Source organism: Eurypyga helias, unplaced genomic scaffold, assembly GCF_000690775.1.
Source record: "Eurypyga helias isolate BGI_N326 unplaced genomic scaffold, ASM69077v1 scaffold17546, whole genome shotgun sequence".
Classification (NCBI taxonomy): domain Eukaryota; kingdom Metazoa; phylum Chordata; class Aves; order Eurypygiformes; family Eurypygidae; genus Eurypyga; species Eurypyga helias.
Genome location: NW_010254906.1, coordinates 8,874 through 28,021, shown reverse-complemented (window position 1 = coordinate 28,021; position 19,148 = coordinate 8,874). Strand labels below are relative to the sequence as shown.

The 19,148-nt window shown below is 53.7% G+C and overlaps 1 protein-coding gene across 1 annotated transcript in view; it reads right to left on the bottom strand.

The window, feature by feature from the left end:
* KSR2 (kinase suppressor of ras 2) overlaps positions 1-19,148 on the bottom strand; it is a gene marked incomplete at its 5' end in the record, with an annotated part of 71,759 nt that overhangs the window by 43,751 nt on the left and 8,860 nt on the right. Inside the window, one exon of the mRNA XM_010153169.1 lies at positions 5,485-5,666. Coding sequence (XP_010151471.1) covers positions 5,485-5,666 — 182 coding nt within the window. The remainder of the gene's footprint in view (positions 1-5,484; positions 5,667-19,148) is intronic.

Here is a 19,148-nt window from a genome sequence, read left to right as displayed (position 1 = left end):
TGCAGCGCCAGAGGAAGCTGCAGCCACATTCGGAGCAGCAGCACCGGCAGCTTTCCCTTCCCACAGTATAAAATCCATGCAGGATCCAAGCTAGAAAGAGAATCAAGCTGCTCCTGCTGTTAGTGCACATGGCAAATGTTGTGCAGGCAATCACAGCCGGGCCCAAACCCGGGGAGGTCCCTGGGGCATCCCTGCTGCGGGTAGAAGGGTGATCCAGGGGTTGGAAACGAAACCTCAGCCCTAGCAGAGAGGATCAGCTGAAGCAGCTGCAGAAAACAGAGCTATTCCCAGAGCATCTCTCTAGGAAGAAAACAGAGTCACTTTATAATCCCGGCAGTTCCTCTTTGCAGCGTGACAATCCTATTTATACAGCCGAAATGTCATGTCGCTGACTTAAATACTCGCATTGTGATTTTTTTCCCCCCCAATTTGCAGCCTTGCAGGGTCAATTAGGCTTACCCAGACAAAGCTGTATTTTTCAGCTCCACACAGCGCTGCCGGGGTAGGAAACCCTCCGGTGTCTTCACTGCCGGCTGGAGCAGCCCAACAGGGAGGCAGCCAGCTGTGGGCAGCTGTGGGCAGCTCCCAGCCAGGCTGCCAATGCGGCCGTGGAGTGCTCGTACCGTGGCCTGTACTGGCAGCCGGGTGGGTTCAGGGAGGAGAAAACCACTGATGGTCACAAAGAAATGATGTCCTGCTGGGGAAGTTCCCTGCTGAAGGCAGTGTGGGCCGGGACAGGGTTAAGGAGAAGCCTCTTCCCATGAAACTCCCCTCAGCATTGGGGGGTGGGGGTGGTGGGTACCCCCAGCTGCAGAGAGGGGCCATGGTCTGAATGGCACTGCCGGCTTGCCCATGTGCCCCACAGCACCTTCAACGCTCTTGGGTCCTGCCTAAACGCAGAAAGCCTGGATTTAGGGCTCCTGGATTCCCAGCGCAGGTCTTGACCCACTGGACGTTATCCTGAATCCTGCACCAGCCATTCCTACCCGACACCAGCCCTTCAGAGGGCTCTTTCACAGGCGGCCGGGGCCAAAGAAACACAAAGGGCTCTGGTGGCATCTCAGCACTTGCCGCTTGCTTGGACGTCACTGGTTGACCACCAAGGCCCCAGGCAGGCACAGTTGGGCCGCTTCCTGAGGCAGGTCAGCACCATAAACTGCAAAGTCCTTGGTGAAAAATCCAAGAGGAAGAGCCAGGACTGGGATCCAGAAGTGACCCACCAGGGACACAGCCAGAGCAGCAAAGGCAACTGTGGACACAATGGAGATGACGTTCTGGACAGGGCTGAGGCATCCAGCTGGGAGCCAAGGAGAGGGGAGGTGGGCATCCCTGGAGACCACCTTAGGACAGCCACAGCCAGCTCTCCAAGGTCAAGACAAAGGCTTTGAGGGGTCACTGCTCCTAACTCCACATACCAGGGATGCTCCACGGTTCTGGTCTTAATCCCAGACCACAGAAGGAGCCCCCCACTGTGTCCAGCAACACAGAGGAAAGGTGTCCAGCAACGTCCCTGCATGAAGAGGCCTCACACACGGCTTCAATTTGTTGGCCATGGGGGACAGGCAATGGGTTTTTCTCTCCTGGTACACACAAGGTCTTGGGTTGGGTGGCACTGGCTGGTCCTTTCATTCTGCAGGGCTGGAAGGGCAGCAGCGAGGATGTTCCCCACACAGCCATGTGCCTGGGTGCTCATTTTTCTGTCCTAGCACAGCAAAGTCACACACAGCCTTTCCTTGTCCTTCCTTTCCAACCCTTTAATTCTAAATAGTCCAGGGTGGGAACGATGTTGTTGGCCCACCCCAGAGAACACCAAGCAGGTGACCTGATCTGGATGGTCATGGTGACAGTGCTCCCGCTGGCCTTGCAGCAGGGAGAGGACAGGCAGAGGGCACAGCCCAGGAGCACTGCCAGCCACCTCCAGGACACCCAGATAACAGGATGCAAACAGGACCTACCAGACAAGAGCCTTTACAATAAAAAGGAGAAGATCCAACCTGATTTCTGGTTGCCTGTAGCCAAGTCACAGGGTGTTGGGTCCTAAATCCTATTTCACAGTAACAACCCATCTTTGGTGGTCACTTGTTCACTGGGAGTGACCAGATGCAGCAAGAGAGGGACCTGGATGCAGCCAGACAAACCATCTTCTGTCCCTCAGACACAGGGCTGGGCTATTTCAGGGACAAGCTAGAGTTCAAGGACACCCCAAAAGTCTTTACTTCCTCCCTCCTTCTACTTCCCCTCCAAGGGCTGCTGAGGAAAAATCAATGCAAAACCAAATTCTCAAGGATCCTGGCCCTGCGTGAAGGGAACATCAACCCTCCAGCAAGATTCGTGCTGCAGGAGAAAGAGGCTCCTTCAGCAGCTCGCAGCCAGCCCTCACCTTCTCAACCCCATGTCTGTGAAAATCCATCCCCGTCAGGGCAAATTGGCTGTTAAAAATGAGAGAGAAGCATCCAAACCCGTACGCAATCAGGACTAAAGATGATGCAGATGGGAGCATGCTCCTGCCACCAGCAGCAAGACGCAGTGGCTGCTGAAAAGAGACCATCGAGAGACAGCCAGGGAGAGAGGGGTCTCGCCCAGGGCTCACCGGGCTCTTCCCCCGCATCTCAGCCCAACAACGACAACATTTTTTTGTTTCAGTGCTTAGGGAACTAATTCCACACCGATCCAGAGCTTACCAGGTGCTGCTGCGCTGATCCCAGAAGAGAAAAAAGGAAGAGGAATTTTTCTGTGGTGGTTTCGTATAAGCTTAGGTACCCTAGGTGATAGTGGAGAGCTTGGTTGCCAAATCACGTCCATGCCACAAGGATGGGGACAGGGAGGTCCTTGGGATGCCGGGTGGGCACGATGTACTGGCTCACACCCTTGGTGAGCTCCCTGGAGCTCAGCCAGCAGCACGTGGGAAACCATTGCACTTGGGAGGCAACAAGCAATAGTGATACCCCAGGAGGTGGGGCGAGGTGTGACCCCCAAACTACAATCAGCACTTCTCATTGGACCCACAAACCCTGTTACTTTGAACCAGCAAGACTGGCAGTGATAGCAAAGCAGGTGACCCGAGGACAGGTGAAGCACCATGTACCAGAGCAGGGGGAAGCCATCCGGGTCCCATAACAGCATCGTGGGGCATGGGGAAAGCTCCAGAGATATCTACTCCTCCCCACAAATAAATGTGCCTCTGCACCGCTCGGCATAACTCGTCTGCTCTCTGCAAGCTAACGAGCCCTGGTGTCAAGCTCAGTTACCCCCATCTCTCCCACAGGCTCATGCTCAGCACCCAGCTGCTGTGCGCAGGATGAGGCCAGTCTTTCCAACGGGGTCACAAACTGGAAAGCAAACATGAGAGCAGTCAGAAACCCAGGATGCAGCTGGAGGACAAGGCCACCAGTACAGAAATGATGCAGAAATATAAGAGAGCTAGAAAAACTACAGTCTAGTGGGGTTTTTTTTGCCTTGCATCAAATTTTGCCGGCAGGTCCCAAGGAGCAAGGGCCACTGAGTGCATGGATGCTGATTCCGCGAGGACCAAATGCCTCCGCTGATGCTAAAACCTCTCAACGGGGATCAACCGGCTGGTGCAGCCAAGCCCCTCTCTCCACAGCTCATGTCAAGGCCAGAAAACAAACATTCCCAGCAGCCAAGAAAGTTGGAGGACCGAGGGAAATGAGAAGAGACACCTCTCCAGCAGCGTTAGTCACTTGATAGCCCATCACTTCTCATTGCATCACGTTCCTGCGACGCCACATTACATCAGGTTATCACACCACGGGATGTAATCTAACGCTGAGGCGTGAGGAAACCTAATGCAACAAGACACGGCGGGGGGTTGCTGAGAATGGGGTTTATTTCTTGGTTTCTGGTCTGCTAGTCCCCATCATTCTGGGCTGCGAGTCGAACCCAGCCAACGCCACGAGGGAAACAGCAGTGCCAAAATACCCCTCGCTCCAGGCAAATCTGCTGCTGTGCGAGTGAGTCGGGTAGCTGGACATTCCTAGAAATAAAATTGCCAGCCTGCAGAGCTCCTGTCAGGTCCCACCATCCCCAAAGCCAAAGAAAGGGGACCAAAAGGATGCCAGAAACAGCAGCTGATTGGCATAAAAAGTATAAAGAGAGAAAGAAAGAAATCATGAGGTTTTTGCCCTGCAGAGGGCTGGGGGAAGCACGGCTGCGGGGATGCAAGCAGGGCAGAGGAGCTGCCCCATCACCCCAGCACTCACAAACCAGTGCTTGGGGCAGCCGGTGAAGCCGTCCCGGTGCTGCTTCCCTGCCCAGTGAGGAGGAAAACCTCTGCCAGGGAGGCTGGAGGGGCAGGGAGGGATGTTGCATGCAAACCCCTTCTTCAGCCAGGAGCCACGCAGTAAGAACTAGTGGAAGAACTCAAAATGAGCCAGGAAGACCACATTTTGGGAAAGCAAAGGAGAGAAAAGTCTGGGAAGGTGAAGGTGGCAGAAAACCAGCCTGAATATGGAGTTGGAGGAACAAGAGGCAAGGGGAGCTCACCCTCCCCACGATAGCTCTTGGCACACAAATCGCTCCCAGCAACTCCCACACATTTTCTGGGTTGGTTTTGTTTAGGCAAGAGCCACACCTGGCTCATAAAAGCTTCAGTTCCTGCAGGGCACGAGTCCGAGACATATGTGTCAGGCTGTTGCTCCCCAACCAGCAACAACTCCCTGGGTGAGCTCGTTGACCCAAAGCCACTCAAGTCCCGTCACCAGAGTCTCCTAGAAGGGGGCAAACCACCCCGGGCAGGCCCTCAGGCGGGATCAGGGTCGGCTGCGGGGATCAGGCTCTGTGGGGTTTCATAGAATCATAGAACCACAGAATGGTTTGGGTTGGAAGGGACCTTAAAGACCATCCAGTCCCAACCCCCCTGCCATGGGCAGGGACACCTTCCACTAGACCAGGTTGCTCCAAGCCTCATCCAGCCTGGCCTTGGACGCTTCCAGGGATGGGGCATCCACAGCTTCTCTGGGCAACCTGTTCCAGTGCCTCCCCACCCTCTCTTTGAAGAATTTCTTACTGATATCTCATCTATAGGGTTTGCACCAGACCTGTGTGCATCGGGGCCGGCGTCACGCGAGGCTCCGCACCGGCTGAAATCCCCACAAGTAGGGGAGCTCTGAAAAGCAGCTTCCTTGCAGGAAGGTAAAACCACAGCTGGATTTACAGAGGAGCCCTTGGAAAAGTCACTCTCAAGCGACAGCCAGCCGGTGTCGCCAATCCAGGCAGCACGGAAAGGCTTCTCCAAACGACAGCAGCCACCCTCCTGCACCCCTGGTATTGCGATAGGGGAGCAGGTCTGTTTGCATTATTCGATATTCAGTATAACCTTCAATAATAACACGAGGGCTGTGCCTCCAGACCACCGATGCACAGGTGGATGCCCCAAGTTTCCCCACGGTCACATCCTCTGCTTGGCATCGACCATCACCCACCCCAGGGATGGGGGACTCTGGAGGGGCAGTTACTGGGACTTACTTGCTGAGAAGGTGGCTTCGGTGTGGACAGGAGGGGTGGAGGGGAGGAAAGGCGGGTACCCCACGAAGAAGGACCGCAGGGAGCGCTCGGAGAGGAGCGGGGAGCGCTGCGCAGGGATGTTCTCGCAGCTTCCCACAGTGTTGTTGATCTTGAGGTTTAAGGGTTTGTTCTTCTTCTTGACTCTGGAGGGAAAAGGGAGGAGAAAAAAGAGAGGTAAGAAACTGGGGAGGGGGTAGCTCAGAAGTGGGGAGGAGGGAGCGATGCATGGAGGGACTGGTGGCACCCGTAGGATGGCCGCTTGCGTGGGGAGATGCTGTGCCACCCCACGAACTTCTGTGATAATTAGACCCCTATACCTACAAGAATTTACAATCTCTCCCCATCATCGCAAAAAGGCAATTTTCATTAAGGAGCACACTTCGTTTGGGGTAAGGCTCGCTCTCCAGGACAGCTCAGCCGCATCCCAGAACACCAGCCGTCACTACCAGCCCCGTTTCAAATGGGGGAAACTGAGGCAGGAAGGAATTACAGAGCCGATTCAGACTGCTTGCTACAGCACCTAAAACAGACTCGGGCACTCGCAGCGCTACTGCGCCGGAGAGATGCTGCTGCCTGTGCATCGCGGCCGTGGTGGTCCCAGTTCCTTCCCACTGCTGCCCAGATCACCAGCACTCTGCAGCACTCGGCACCCGCTCCCATTTTAATGTCATTCAGTGTCACCTACATCCATTTTAGGGCCCAAGCAGGGAAATTGAGTACCACCGAGGGGTGAACTGCAGTGGAGTGTGTTGCCCACGGCTAATGCTGTGAGCAACCCCACAGAAACACCGGGAGCAGCCCACCGAGGCGCAGGAACGTGGTGCGGACAAGCCTAAGCACCGGGAAACGTTCATCAGAAATGAAACGCTGCCGAGCAGAGGAGCACAAGATGCCCACCTCTCGCTTATCAGCCCATTTTTCCACCTGTCTTTCACTGTGACAAGGACCAGCCATCATTTCGGTGGACCAGATGTGTCCAAAGCAGCACAAAAACCTGAAAGATTTGCAGTGCAGACCGACATCGGCAGCTCGCAGGGGCCGGGCTGCAGGTTTAGGCAGGGATAAGCCTTGCTGGCTCAGCCCTGGCCACACCACAGTAGTGCGAGGCAGAGAGGAGCACTGCCCTGTCCTGAAGCAGTCTCCGGGAAAGGCAGCTCAGGCCTTGGAGATTTGGAGGATTTGGGGCAGAGACCCCCATCCAAGCACGGAGCAGGCAGTGTGACAGCTCACAAGCACAAAGGAGCTCACGAACTGCTGGAGCTGCTTTTCTCGCAGGTGACGGCATCGATACACAACTGGATTACAGCCTTTATTCAACCCGCTGCCTCCGGTTCCTGGTTATATCGCTAGAATTAGGCAAAACACCAACATGGGAGCAGAGAGGGAGGGAAGGGGACTGAAGCATCCCTGCAACAGCAGCAGCTAAGCCCATCCTGTAGCAGCCCAGGAGGGAAACCCAGAGCATTTGGCCCCAAAATCAAACCAGAGCTGTGAAATGCCGTGAGCCCTGCTACAGTGGAAACCAACAACGTATAAACCTAGGCAGGTACCAGCTCCAGCACCATCAACCAGAGATGCTCAGGCACCCGCAGGCGAGCCATCCTCGCCGGGACCCTGCCCCTCCCACCGCCCTGGACCCCAGCAGCACCCGGGGGCATCTGGCCCTGCCAGTCGGTAGGAAATGACCGCGCTGCGCTCACCAGCCTGCTTGAGCAGGAAAAAATTAAACCGCCCTCTAATAAGTTAATTGTTTCCTCACACAGGAAAAGTTGCTGCTGCCTTTAGGGTGGCTGTAACGACCCCTTTGGGTGCGCTGGGCTCAGGGATGGGGCGGATGATTGACTCCATCCAGGTCCAACAACAATCCTCCTGGCTTGGAGCCCACGGGGGGCCAATGCACCCATGTTTGCCATGCCCTGCCCCTAACCCTAAACCCCCGGTCCTTAAAGCAAATCTGCAAATCACCAAGGTGAGGAGAAGCCTGGTGACCCCAGAGCTGGTCCGACCCCTCCACTGCTGCCACTTGATCCCAATCCAGCGGCACAACCACGGCATGTCCGCTGAAGCCCCCAGCACGGGCATGGCCCCAGCTCCCCGCAAGCTCGGCCCCAGCACTCGGCCCAAAGCGCTTCCTGCAACACAGTGATTAGCCACTAATGTCCTTTTTTTCCACCCATAAATCAGTTCCAGACCAAATATTTACCACGAGCATCATTTCCTTGCCAAGCAGGGCTGGTGACAGCTCTCATTATTAGGAAGGATGAGTGATTTTGGACAGAGAGATTTTTCTCTCTCCCTGTTTCTTCAGAAAAAAATAATAAAAACACACAAACACTGTGATCCAACTGGGTGACTGGCAAGCGTTGGCTGCCTGTCTCCCCATGGTCTTGACCCCTTTTCCCTGTCCCATGGGAGGGAGAGCAGGGACTGAAACCTGGAGAGGAGCACAGTGCTGCAGTAGGAGCATCCTCAGCCATGGCAAGTCCCCTGTCACAGGGGGCTCACGAGGTATCCTGCATGCACCCCAACCCTGGGGACAGCCATGTGCCAGCTGACAGGGACCCCTGAGGTGTCCCTAGGGGACCAGTTTGGGGACTGAGAGCAAACATGCACCTTCTCTTCCTGGGGTGTGCACAAGCACTCAGTGCTCCCCAAGCTTCAAGTCCAGCTTGGGCAAGCTGTGATGGCAGCTTGTCCTGCTGTGGGAAAGCAGCGCCAGGGCAGGATATGGCCACAGAACCCACAGCACCCATGGGTGCCCAGGAGGAGCTGCAGAGCCAGAGCAAGCACGAGGCCAGGGGACAAAGCTGTCCCCTTGCTGGCTTCCCCCCGGTTTTGTCCCTGGCTGGTGACGGGGGTCCCAGCACTGTGCACGGTTGGGTGGTGCACCCAGGGGGCAAACCCCCAACCCATCCTCCAGCAAAGGCAGCGGTAAATACTCCAAAAGCTGGAGGAGGAGGCATCCTGCGAGTGGCAGAGGGGACAAACACCGAGCTGCGGACACCCCAAGAGGTGACGCTGTTCCTCTGCTCCTCTGCAAACTCTTCTCGGCCACTCCAAAGCGGCCACGACCACCAATTTGAGGACAAGGCATGCTGGGCACAGAGCAAACCCCTCCCTGCCATGAAAACCAAGCCCCATTTGGGGCTGCTTGTGCAAAAAGAAGGTCAAATACTACCCTTGCTGCACGGGCTTCGGAGCAGGGGCGCAGGATGATGCCGGCCATGGGCACCACATAAGGGACTTGCTGCCATGGGGGGGTCACAGCCTGCTCCTCACCAGCCTCCTACATCCACCTGTTTGCATTGCAGCATCCCAGAGTGAAATTGGGATGTTCCCCTTGGCTGTCCCAGCAGTGCTCCCCCAGAGCAGCCATGGTCACATGGCAAAAACCACCCCTGTGAGAAGCACACCCTCACCCCTCTGGGCATCTCCCCCAAGGGTTCCAAGGGAGGGTTTTTGGGGAATGCTATTTCACAGAATCATTTAGGTTGGAAAAGACCAAGATCATCAAGTCAAACCGTTCAGACCACCCTGTGCTCCTGCACCACTCGTGCTCATCTCAGCCCATGAAAGAAGCCCCAGGGTAGGGATGATATGCCACGGCGCCCTCCCTGTAACACACCCACAGGACACTTAGTAAAACTCAGAGGACTCGGGGCTCTTCGAGGAATCATTTAGGTTGGAAAAGATCAACATCATCAAGTAAAACCCTTCAGACAACCCTGTGCTCCTGCACCACTCATGCTCATCTCAGCCCATGAAAGGAGCCCCAGGGCAGGGATGATACACCACAGCACCCTCCCCGTAACATACCCACAGGACACTTAGTAAAGCTCAGAGGACTCGGGGCTCTTTGCAACCTGGGAGGGGACGGGCTTTGGCTGGTGACTGTGCCAGCCCGGTGCAGGATGCAGCCACGTGCAGCTGGTCTCACCCTCTGGGAGAGACACACCAGGGGTTGCACCAACCCAGACACACTGCAAAAGCCTTTCCTGGGGCACTAAGCTGCTCCTAAACTAGAGGAAGTGAAAGATCTCTCGCTTTTTCGGCAGTGAGCAGAGGTAAGGGTGTAAACCCCGCAGGCAGAGGAGGCTATACCCCTAACCACAGCTCTCAGGAAAGGTTTCACTCATCTCCAACCAACATTTCCATTTTCCTTCATTTACCCAAGCCAGCATCACACGAGGGGGGAGAAAGCATGTGCTGGAAATGCACCGTGGTCCTCCCAGCCTAGACCAGCACAGCCCAGAGCCCCCTCCTCTGTTCTGGGCTTCATCGGGCATCATCCCCCTGACTCACTCCCAAACTTGGTGAGGACAGCAGAAGTGAAAAAGGAAATATTTAAGAAAACAAACAAGGAAGAACATCACCTTAATTCAATTTTCCATATAGATAAAGCCCCCAGTCAGCAGCAGACACACACACACCCCCCTCGCCTCCTGGTTGCAGTCAGGCTGGAACTCGCTGCTGTGGATCTCGGAAGAACCAGCAAAGTCCAGTGCACGACACAAACCGGGCTCGCTTCAACGCTCGGGGTGGGTTGGCCGTGCTAACGTCCCCATTAAGCACCGTTTCAGACCTCTCCAGAGCTGCTTGGCTGGGGAGGAGTGGGGCGAAGCAGGCACTCCCTCCACAACATCCTGGTGATTACACAGAAAGGCTGATGGAGAAGCGAACCCGGCAGAAGGGCAAGCGCAGCCCGGCTCTGCAAAGCCGGGGGGCTGCGGAAGGGGCTGTTTAGATGGTGGTGATAGCTCCCAAGCCCCGGGAAGGACCACTTTCCTCCAGTCACAGCTGCACAACTGCCAAAATGAGACTCCAGCCGTGCCGGGGGTGCAAAGCACCAGGCAGGGGGAGCAGGGAGCTAGTTCTGTACCAGTTACCTCTTACTTTGGCTTTAAAGGGTTTATGGGGAGCAAAGACATGGGCAGCCCTGGAAGCCCCCCAGAACCGGGGAGACATCCCCAAGGGATGTCAGGACAAGTGCCACCACAGGGACAAGGGCTCCTTTCCTGCCAGATTTGGAGCAGATTCCCAAATCTGAACATTTTTACTACTGCTTTTGCCGCTCTGGGAGCCTCTCAGGTCCCCTCTCCGTGCTTGTCCCAGTCCTGTCCCCACCGCAAGACGCTGCAAGCACCAAGCACCCCTTAGCACAGGGGCGCTGGGCTCCCCGCCAGCAGCACAATGCCAGACCCTGCCCCACACATCCCTGGGCTCCCCAAACCATTTCTGAGGTCACTGGTTTTCAGCCCTTCCCATTTTGTGAGCCCCAAAAGCTGCTCCTGGAACCACAGACCCTCCCCAGCATATGTCAGCCTGCTCTACCAGGCTGCTCAATTACCTCTCGCTGTTCCCCAACCCCCCTCGCCACCCAAAGAAACCCTCACTTTGATCCTTGCCTTCCCCACGCATCTCCTGGGGGGGACATCAAACACGACACCCACCACCCAAGCCCCCCAAACCAGAGTTTACAGGAGGATCAGGGCTAATTTCTGCCGCAGGCTGACATGGATGCTTGGGTGTCAGTGCTCGGAGCGATTCCACACCCAGGTAGGTAATGGCAATTATTAGGGACATGATTTCATGCAAGAATTTGCTAAATATGTGATGATGGTTTTAAAAAAAAAAAAAAAAGCCCAGCTAGTTTGAAGCTCTTAATGCAAATCCCTTTAGGTGTCAATCCAGCCTGAATGGCTCATCCCCGCCTGCTCTGTGGAATCAGTCAAACGCTTATCACCGGCTTCGGAAAAAAAATAGAGGGTTTCAACAGGCGGTGAAAAACACGAGCAGACACCCAGGACAAAGGGCCCGTCACTCCTTTCCACCCCAGCCAGGCTCTATGTGCATCGGAGCCTGGCAGGAGGGCACGGATTGACAGGGGCTTGTGGCGGAAGCCAGGATGGTATGGATGCTATAGGGTCCGTGACAGAAAGGTACGCAGCAAGGATGCACGGAGCTTTGCCAGGATGTCCCTGGGCAATTCACAGGCTGGAAGTGCAGGATGCGCAGGGAAAGCCAGTGGAAATCGGAATATGAGGATGGCCATAGGGTGATCTATATGTTACGGGGAGCGGAGATGCAATGGCCATAGGGCTGCCTGCCCCACAGTGCTCCCAGCATATGGCTGTGGCCCAGGGCTACAGCTGACCCACAGCCATCCCAAAGAGCATCCCAGAGGGGAAACACCAACCGGACCCCTGCACGCCAGCAGCATTCGCTTCTCCATGCTCACTTCTTCAATAAACGGTGGAAATGGGGCAAATAACTACCTGCTCTGCAGGCATTTATTGTCATTTGCCACTGTTATTGTAATTAAAAAAAAAATTAAGAGGTTTAAATTTAACCAAAACAGGTGAGTTGAACCTGCCGCTGACTGCACCAGACTCTGTTTTATTCACTGCCTTGCTCCTCTCCGGCACACTCCAATTTCAACGAAGCGTTTCTCTTAAAGGAAGGGAAATAGAGTGGAAAAAAAAAAATCCTCTCGTCAGTATTTCAGTTAGCTCTCTGCGAAGGATTAAAGATCGCTCCTGCCTGGCCTGAAGCGCACAGCCTCGGTCAGGATTCAGCCCAGAAGATTTATGGCCTTTTGACTGGCTTAATTGCACAATATTCTGTATTAAATCAGAGGAATGAGACGGTAAAGCGCTTCCCACCCCCGGCCTCGGCAGCCGGTGAGGCTCTGCCTGTGCACACCGGACCGAGCAAGCAGCACCCACATGCAATAACAAAAAAAAGGAGGAAACCCCACAAATTTACTCTTTGCATGTAAGGAGAGATGCTGGCATCTCCTCTGCCTGGCACGTGGCTGGCAAAACACACCACCTCTCTTCAGGCATTCCCAAAAAAACCCACAAAAATCCAGGTGACTTCCCTGGACAAGAAGCACGAGCATCCCCAAACCAACAGGTTTGGGGGCTTTGGGCCAACACCACCATGGCTGGAGCCATCACAGCCAGAAAAGGAGGCACCAGGTCAGCTTTCGCCCCTGAGAATAAAGGTACAGCACCCACGCCCAGCGCGGGCACACATCCCTCCCCGTGCTGCAAGGACGGCGCCGGCTGCGCTGGCATTTTCCGGGTTCAAGGCAACCACACAGGTAAAGCCAGCAGATTATTTGAACCTGTCTGAAGAGGTGAAATTTCTTCATTAGACACCCAGATTTGAACCAGCTCTATGCAATACTAGCTTGATATATTAAAAAATTAGAGAATATCCACCAGATGCTACATTATTCTTCCTCGTTACCGTAAGAGGCAACAAACCCCTCCTCCTCCAGCAGGTTCTTCATATCAAAGCCTCGACAGTTAAATATTTATCCAAGTGCCTGTCCCCGCTTCCCTGGATGGCTGAATTTTAAGGTTCAGGTCTTACTGATCTATTATTCTCTTTTCGTAGCACAAAGCGTAACTTTTTATTACAGCTGCAAATTATAAAGCTGGGAAATTCTTTGAAGGGAGCTCGAGCCAAACAGGTTTTTTCCCTCTCCTGGGACTCCTGCATCGATGAGACGGTGCTGCAGGAGGGCAGAGGAGCAGCGTTCAGAGCAGACGCAGGCTGCTGCGTGGAAGGAGCTCAAGGAGCTAATTGCCAGGATCCTGAAGGAGGTCCTGTTTCTCATTAAAGCCCTTCTGTTTTCTTCGTTTCCACCGTTACGTTTCTTCAAGGGACACTCAAGGGCAGAGGTGGATGAGCACCACCGGCTGTGGCCAACCAGCGATGGTGAGGTTGAGTCTCCTTTTGTCTGGAGCCATTTCCACACCGGTTCAACCCCGGGGTGTCCCTCGTTTTCCCCCAGATGAATGGGTTTTTCCAGCCCTAGACAACACAAGCCCAGCCAACTCCAGACATTTTTTCCCAACACTAAATCATAGGATGGTTTGGGTTGGAAGGGCCCTTTCAAGGTCATCTAGTCCAGCCCTTTAAGTACTGAAATGCCACAATAAGGTCTCCCCGGAGCTTTCTCTTCTCCAGGCTGAACACCCCCAACTCTCTCAGCCTGCCCCCATAGGAAAGGGATGAGAATGAGTGGACTGAAGACCACAGAGCTCTCCATTAGTAGGAGAACCCATTTCCCAGCCATCATCACGTCCGTGCTTGCAAAAGCCAACTAAGAAAAGGGATGTGATCAACTCCAGCACTTGCCTACACCACTTGCATCACCACAAGTAACACACAGCATGGCCCACGCACCTGTACATGCACTCAGACCTGTTTTGGCTGGCAGTTCTCAAAAAGTTACACCACTGGAGGGAAAAGCACGGACTGCCATGGCTGGGAAGCCCTGAGGTGGAGGTTCATTACACTAACTACATCTCTGCAAACCTTTCATCTCAGAAGAAACTTGGTGTGATTTTTCTCTGTGGCTTGCTTGCAGGCTCTGATGTTGCTGATGCATGGTGGGCGTGCTCCTTAATTGAAAAGAAGTCAGAGGAGCCTCCTGGCCTTTTGGGAAGCCTGCTCTCACTGCCTTCTTTGTTTTCATGTCATTATTGCCAAGGAAGCCACCAGAGCACTTGGCCAACCCACCACCTACTTGGGCACTGGGCTGGCCACCGCAGCAGGTCAGTGGGGGCTTGTAGGATGGTGATGAAATACTCTCACCAACCTCTTGGACCACAAAGAAGATGACAGAGTTGCTGCTTCATGTCTTTCCTGTGTAGCTACACCTGGGAGAAAGAGCTGAGAAAGAGCTCAAGCGAGAAGAGCTCCAGCATGCCCTCCTGGTTGTACCATGACCAAGAGCAGTCTATCCATCTCCTGGTCACCACCCTGGGATGTTGCCCACAGCACTTGCCCTCACCGCACCCTCCTCTCCCACATGGACACCATGGACGCAGCACATGAGGCAACAGTGCCGGCAGCAGGAGACCTCTGCTGCCTCTCACCCCCCGCCCAAGATGTTAATGCTTATCTAAATTCGTAATCACGGTCTCCGCTTTCAAAGTGGCGAAAGGAGGCTCAACTTCTCATTAAAGGACACGGTGAAAAGTTTCTCCTCCAAGCATGTTAAAGCTTCTGCTCCTCTTGATGGAATACCACAGCAGTAATTAACATTAATGACATACCTAAGGAGAACTGCAGCCCAGAGCAGTGGGATAATTGCAGCAGAGAGCCAGTTTGTTACGGAGGCTACCCATCACTGTCAAGACACGGTGTGCAGACCATACCTTGAGAGAGCTGGAGACAATCCAGGACCTGTGTAAAACTCCACAGCCCTGACTCACCACCAAAAGCAGCGAGATTAATCATAAATATTATTTGGAAACAGAGAGGGACATGCCACTTGTTTTGCTCTGCAAATTCCACTCACTCCAAAGCTCTCCCCTTTGCAGAAGTGGCAGTCAGGTATCTACATTTTCGGACACCATACAGGATGAACAACACGCTGAAGATGCTGCATATGGATTATTTGCACATGTTGGTAGTATCCCGCTGCATCCACCTGCTCTGCAAACATTAATCACTTGCTCATCCCCAGTGCCAAGAGCCCACCTGCCTTTCCAAGCCTGGGAAATGTCAGGGAGACACCAGGCACAAGAGCTAACTCGATGCTGCTCTCTCCAATCCAGCCCATGCAGAATATCAAATAATTGATCTACCTGGTAGAAGCGGTGATTGGAATTGATACAAGGGAAAACGTCATTATTATAAAGGTTGCAGAGCAGCAGAATAAATGACCTATCACTCAGTAACATTTAAGACCAACTTAGATGATTAACTCTGAGGGACCACCTAACCGCAGGCTGCTTGGTGTGGTGGGGATGGTGGAGAAGTCCTCCAGTCCCAGGTTTCTGCAAGTCTGACCCAATCTTCCACCACTCTGCCAAGATGCCCCAAGTAGGATCCTACACTAGACTTGGCCAAGTGCCGCAGGACTTGGCCAAGGGTTCTCAGGGGTTTCTCTGTCACGTGGGATGAAGAAAAAGACCCACAACACGGAAAACATGAAGTTACAGTTGGTTCAGAGTTGTGAATAGTACAAGGGAAAAGGAAAAGGAGAAAATGGATACGTGCTCTATCAGCAGATCAAGATGTGAACGTCACATCTGACCTCATCCATCCAGGATATCCTCATCCTGATGTCAAAAACCAGCACCAAAAAACAACCTCAACGTCAATGAGGCTAAAGGCAAGGAAGTTAATCGTCATAAGGTTTGGATAAACAGACTTTTCCACCAGAAGACCTAATCCTATCTGCACCTTGAAGGCACCTGCAACAATACAGGACAAGGAGATTTCATTGAAAAATTAATCAAAATGAAGCTGCCTGGAGCTGGAGGAGCCTCCTCCCAGCCCAAACCTGACCTAGGTACACCACAAAAACTGTGTCCTCTCCAGCAGCTGCTTCACATTAGCCCTCGGTAGAATTCAGCATTTCTGCCAGGGCTTGGCCCTGTCTGGTCACGCTGCTTTAGTTCTGTCGATACGCTCTGATCCTCCCTCCCCAGCTGCTGGCCAGAAGCTATTCTTTGAAGGCCATGAAGTTCGTGAATTTGGCCAGACACCAGCGTGGCCCAAGGAACCACAACTGGGAAGCGGATGAAATTTTGGGCACACCTCCCTTTCGCACGGCATGAAGGATGAAGACCACCCAACCACTGCTTTGGGGCAGGACACCTCAGGGCAGACCTTGCCTCCAGCCTGCTATTTTCCACCCACCCTTCCAAGGGTTAACACATGTTCTTGAGCTGGCTTTTAACTAGCTTGACTTTTGTTCCCCAACTAATGTATTTTTAAGACCTTCCAATCAGAGTTTGGGTGTTTTTTCTGACTTCTTGCTGATGAATAATCATTAACTATCCATGAAAGGTCTAAATGGCCCGTGGAATTCATGAGGTATTAAATGGGCATTATATTATCAACCACTCTAAATGTTTTGTTTCCGTTTCAAGACCATTCATGAGATGTTTATGGATTGTGGATTTATGGAAGCCAGGGGATCTTTTTAGGAGTAATGTTCCGTACCCCAGAGTTACGGTCAACAGCTGGAGGCTCCGTGCAGGAAAATCTGAGGTTGTAAGCTCAAAAAAATTAACCCCTGCCTCAGAAGATTTCAGCATACAAAAAGCAGTGGATTAAACCCTAGAAATAAACCCTGAAATAGAAAACACAAGCGAAGTTGTGAGCTGTCATCAAGAGTCAAGTGGTACTTGGTGGCCTTGCCCCAGAGAGGACTTGCTCTCCCAGATATAAGGTGGTGGTTTACTTTTGTGCCTGCACAGAAATGGAAAAATCTGTGGGGGTAGCCCCGCAGCACGCTGACAGCTTCACTCCATCAATACTGACCCACAGCTCATGGGGAGAGAGCTTTTTTGCTATTTCCAAGGGCATCCCTGACTCCCCAGAGCCCAGTTAACCCCATCCTGAGATGGAGCACACCAGATGGGGAGATAAATCAGCCGGAGGGACACCAGTCTCTCTCTTGGGATGGTTTCAGATGGGTCCCACCAGAAAGCGGTCTGCAAAGAGGCAGTATGGGGGTAAATCTAGATCCAAAATAGCCCCAGGGAATCCCACCCAGCACTTGGGGTCCCCAGCAGTGTCCCCAGAATATCAGCTCTCCAGGTCTAACACTGGGATGCGATACAGGGAACCGAAAGCCAAGAGACGAAGCAAACCAAGAGCCTGCTGGCAGAACCAAAACCCAAAAGGATTGATCAGAGAAGTCTTGAAATAATTTTTCAGGGATGAGTCCATTTCGTGTTCGAGATCAGGAGAAAGCATCCCTCCTGCAGAGAGCACAGAGGACTCAGACACTGCTGAAGTTATGACACTAAAAAAACCTACCCTACAACACATGGGCATTGCATGGACACTGCCATAAGGTAAGAATTAGCTGATGGCAGTCCCAAAAAGTCACTTTTTCTCTATGCCAGGCAAAGTGTTAGCCACCACATTCAGGCTCATCAACAGCTAAAACTTCAGCACGCCTCTGCTAGGGAAAATGGGGGAAAAAAGAAGCTGCCTCTTTAATGCACTAATTACTATCCCGAAACACTAATGGGATTAGCTAGCAGGATTTAGTGGTTGCCTCCTGAAAAATCATTAAGTGCCATTAGAGAAAATTAACCTCCCCGGTTCTCCGAGCATCTTTCGGGAGCCTGGGTCCTTCTGCATCAACACAACATGCTCCCGGTAGGATGCTAGCACAACGGAGCCCTGTTAGTGGTGGCTCCATCTTCCCTCTATTAATTCATGAACCATAAATTTAAGTTGCAGCACCTAAGGGGGCTGAGCACCCCGGATGGGGAACACCAGAGACACTGGGCAAACGGGACGCAGCTGGACAGAGGCTGAAGGAAAGCAGATTCCGATGGAGAAAATGGGACGTGACTATGTTCACGCAAACCCTTGTTTACGACTTCTTCCCCACACCCTGCTCTTTCCCCTTGCAGGCATGTTGAGGCGGCCCATCCCCAGCCATCTCGGAGAATCCCTGGCCAAAGGGCTTGCTGGAATAAGGCCCAGACACCCATGTCCAAACCTCGCCCCAGACCCAAGTCGGGGTGACCTGGGGTGCGCAGTGACCGCGGTGGGGTTCAAAAGGCTTGGGGAACCAAAGGTACGCTTTGCCCTCGGCGAGACCCGCTGTGTTAGTGAAGGGTAGAGCTTGGATCGGATGCTGAAAGTCAAATAAAAGCATGAGAGGAGACAGGCTGCTCTCTGAGGCTTCACTCCTGTGGGGATGTTCGCTGGGGATGGCCCAAAGTCAACATGACTTTCCAGGGCAAGGGTGGACTTACAGGAGGCATCAGGCCAAAATAAGTTCATTTCCAAAATTAAAAAACCTTTAGAGACCAAAAGCTCCCAGCCCAGGGCAGAGGGACCCCCACCTTGTTTACACGTAAGGACCGCAGCCCGACCAGGAAACAAGTGACACCGCGACGCTGTGACCACCGGATACATCTTCCGTCCCAAACCCCCACTGGCTTGCCCCTGCCGGAACAGGGGGAGATGAGGCTCCAGAAGTCAGGAGCACCCCACAGGATTTTACCCCTTCACATGTCCCAGCCGGAGCTGCCCGAGCATCACGGCTTCCCTCGGGGGCCAGGCAGGGGGGTCGGGGCCCCCTGCCAGGGTACCCAAGATTTCCCCTGCCCCCACCAATCCCTTGGGGGCTCTGCACGAGCTTCTGGCACGGCGTTATTCTCCAAGAACCCCAAATTTGAGGGCAAGCAGGGCAGTTTGTCCCGCGGCTCCTTCTTCAGGAGACTAACAGGGACCAGCCGTGCTCCATCCCGACGCATCCTCGGGAGAGGAGACCACCGGTCCCCTCTGCCACCCCACGCCGAGGCAGGAGAAGGGTTTCCTGAGCAGAGCCACCAAAAGCACCCGATGGAGATGGAGCGGGAGCGTGTTGTGCCAGGGAGCCCTTTCCCTGCACAGCAGCAGCCTCTGCCGGCACCGGAGCCGCAGAGCAAGAGCGGTGGGAAGGAGCCCATGGCCAGGGGCTGAAGAGCATCTGCAAACCCCAAGCTGGGATGGCAAAAGATACTGAGGAGGTCTCCAAAACATATAACAGATAAAACGTCCACATTTCAGCTGAAGGAGGATTCCCCCGCCTCGCTCTCGCGTGCGCTCACACCCCTGCACAGATCTTAGGGACGGGTTGCGCG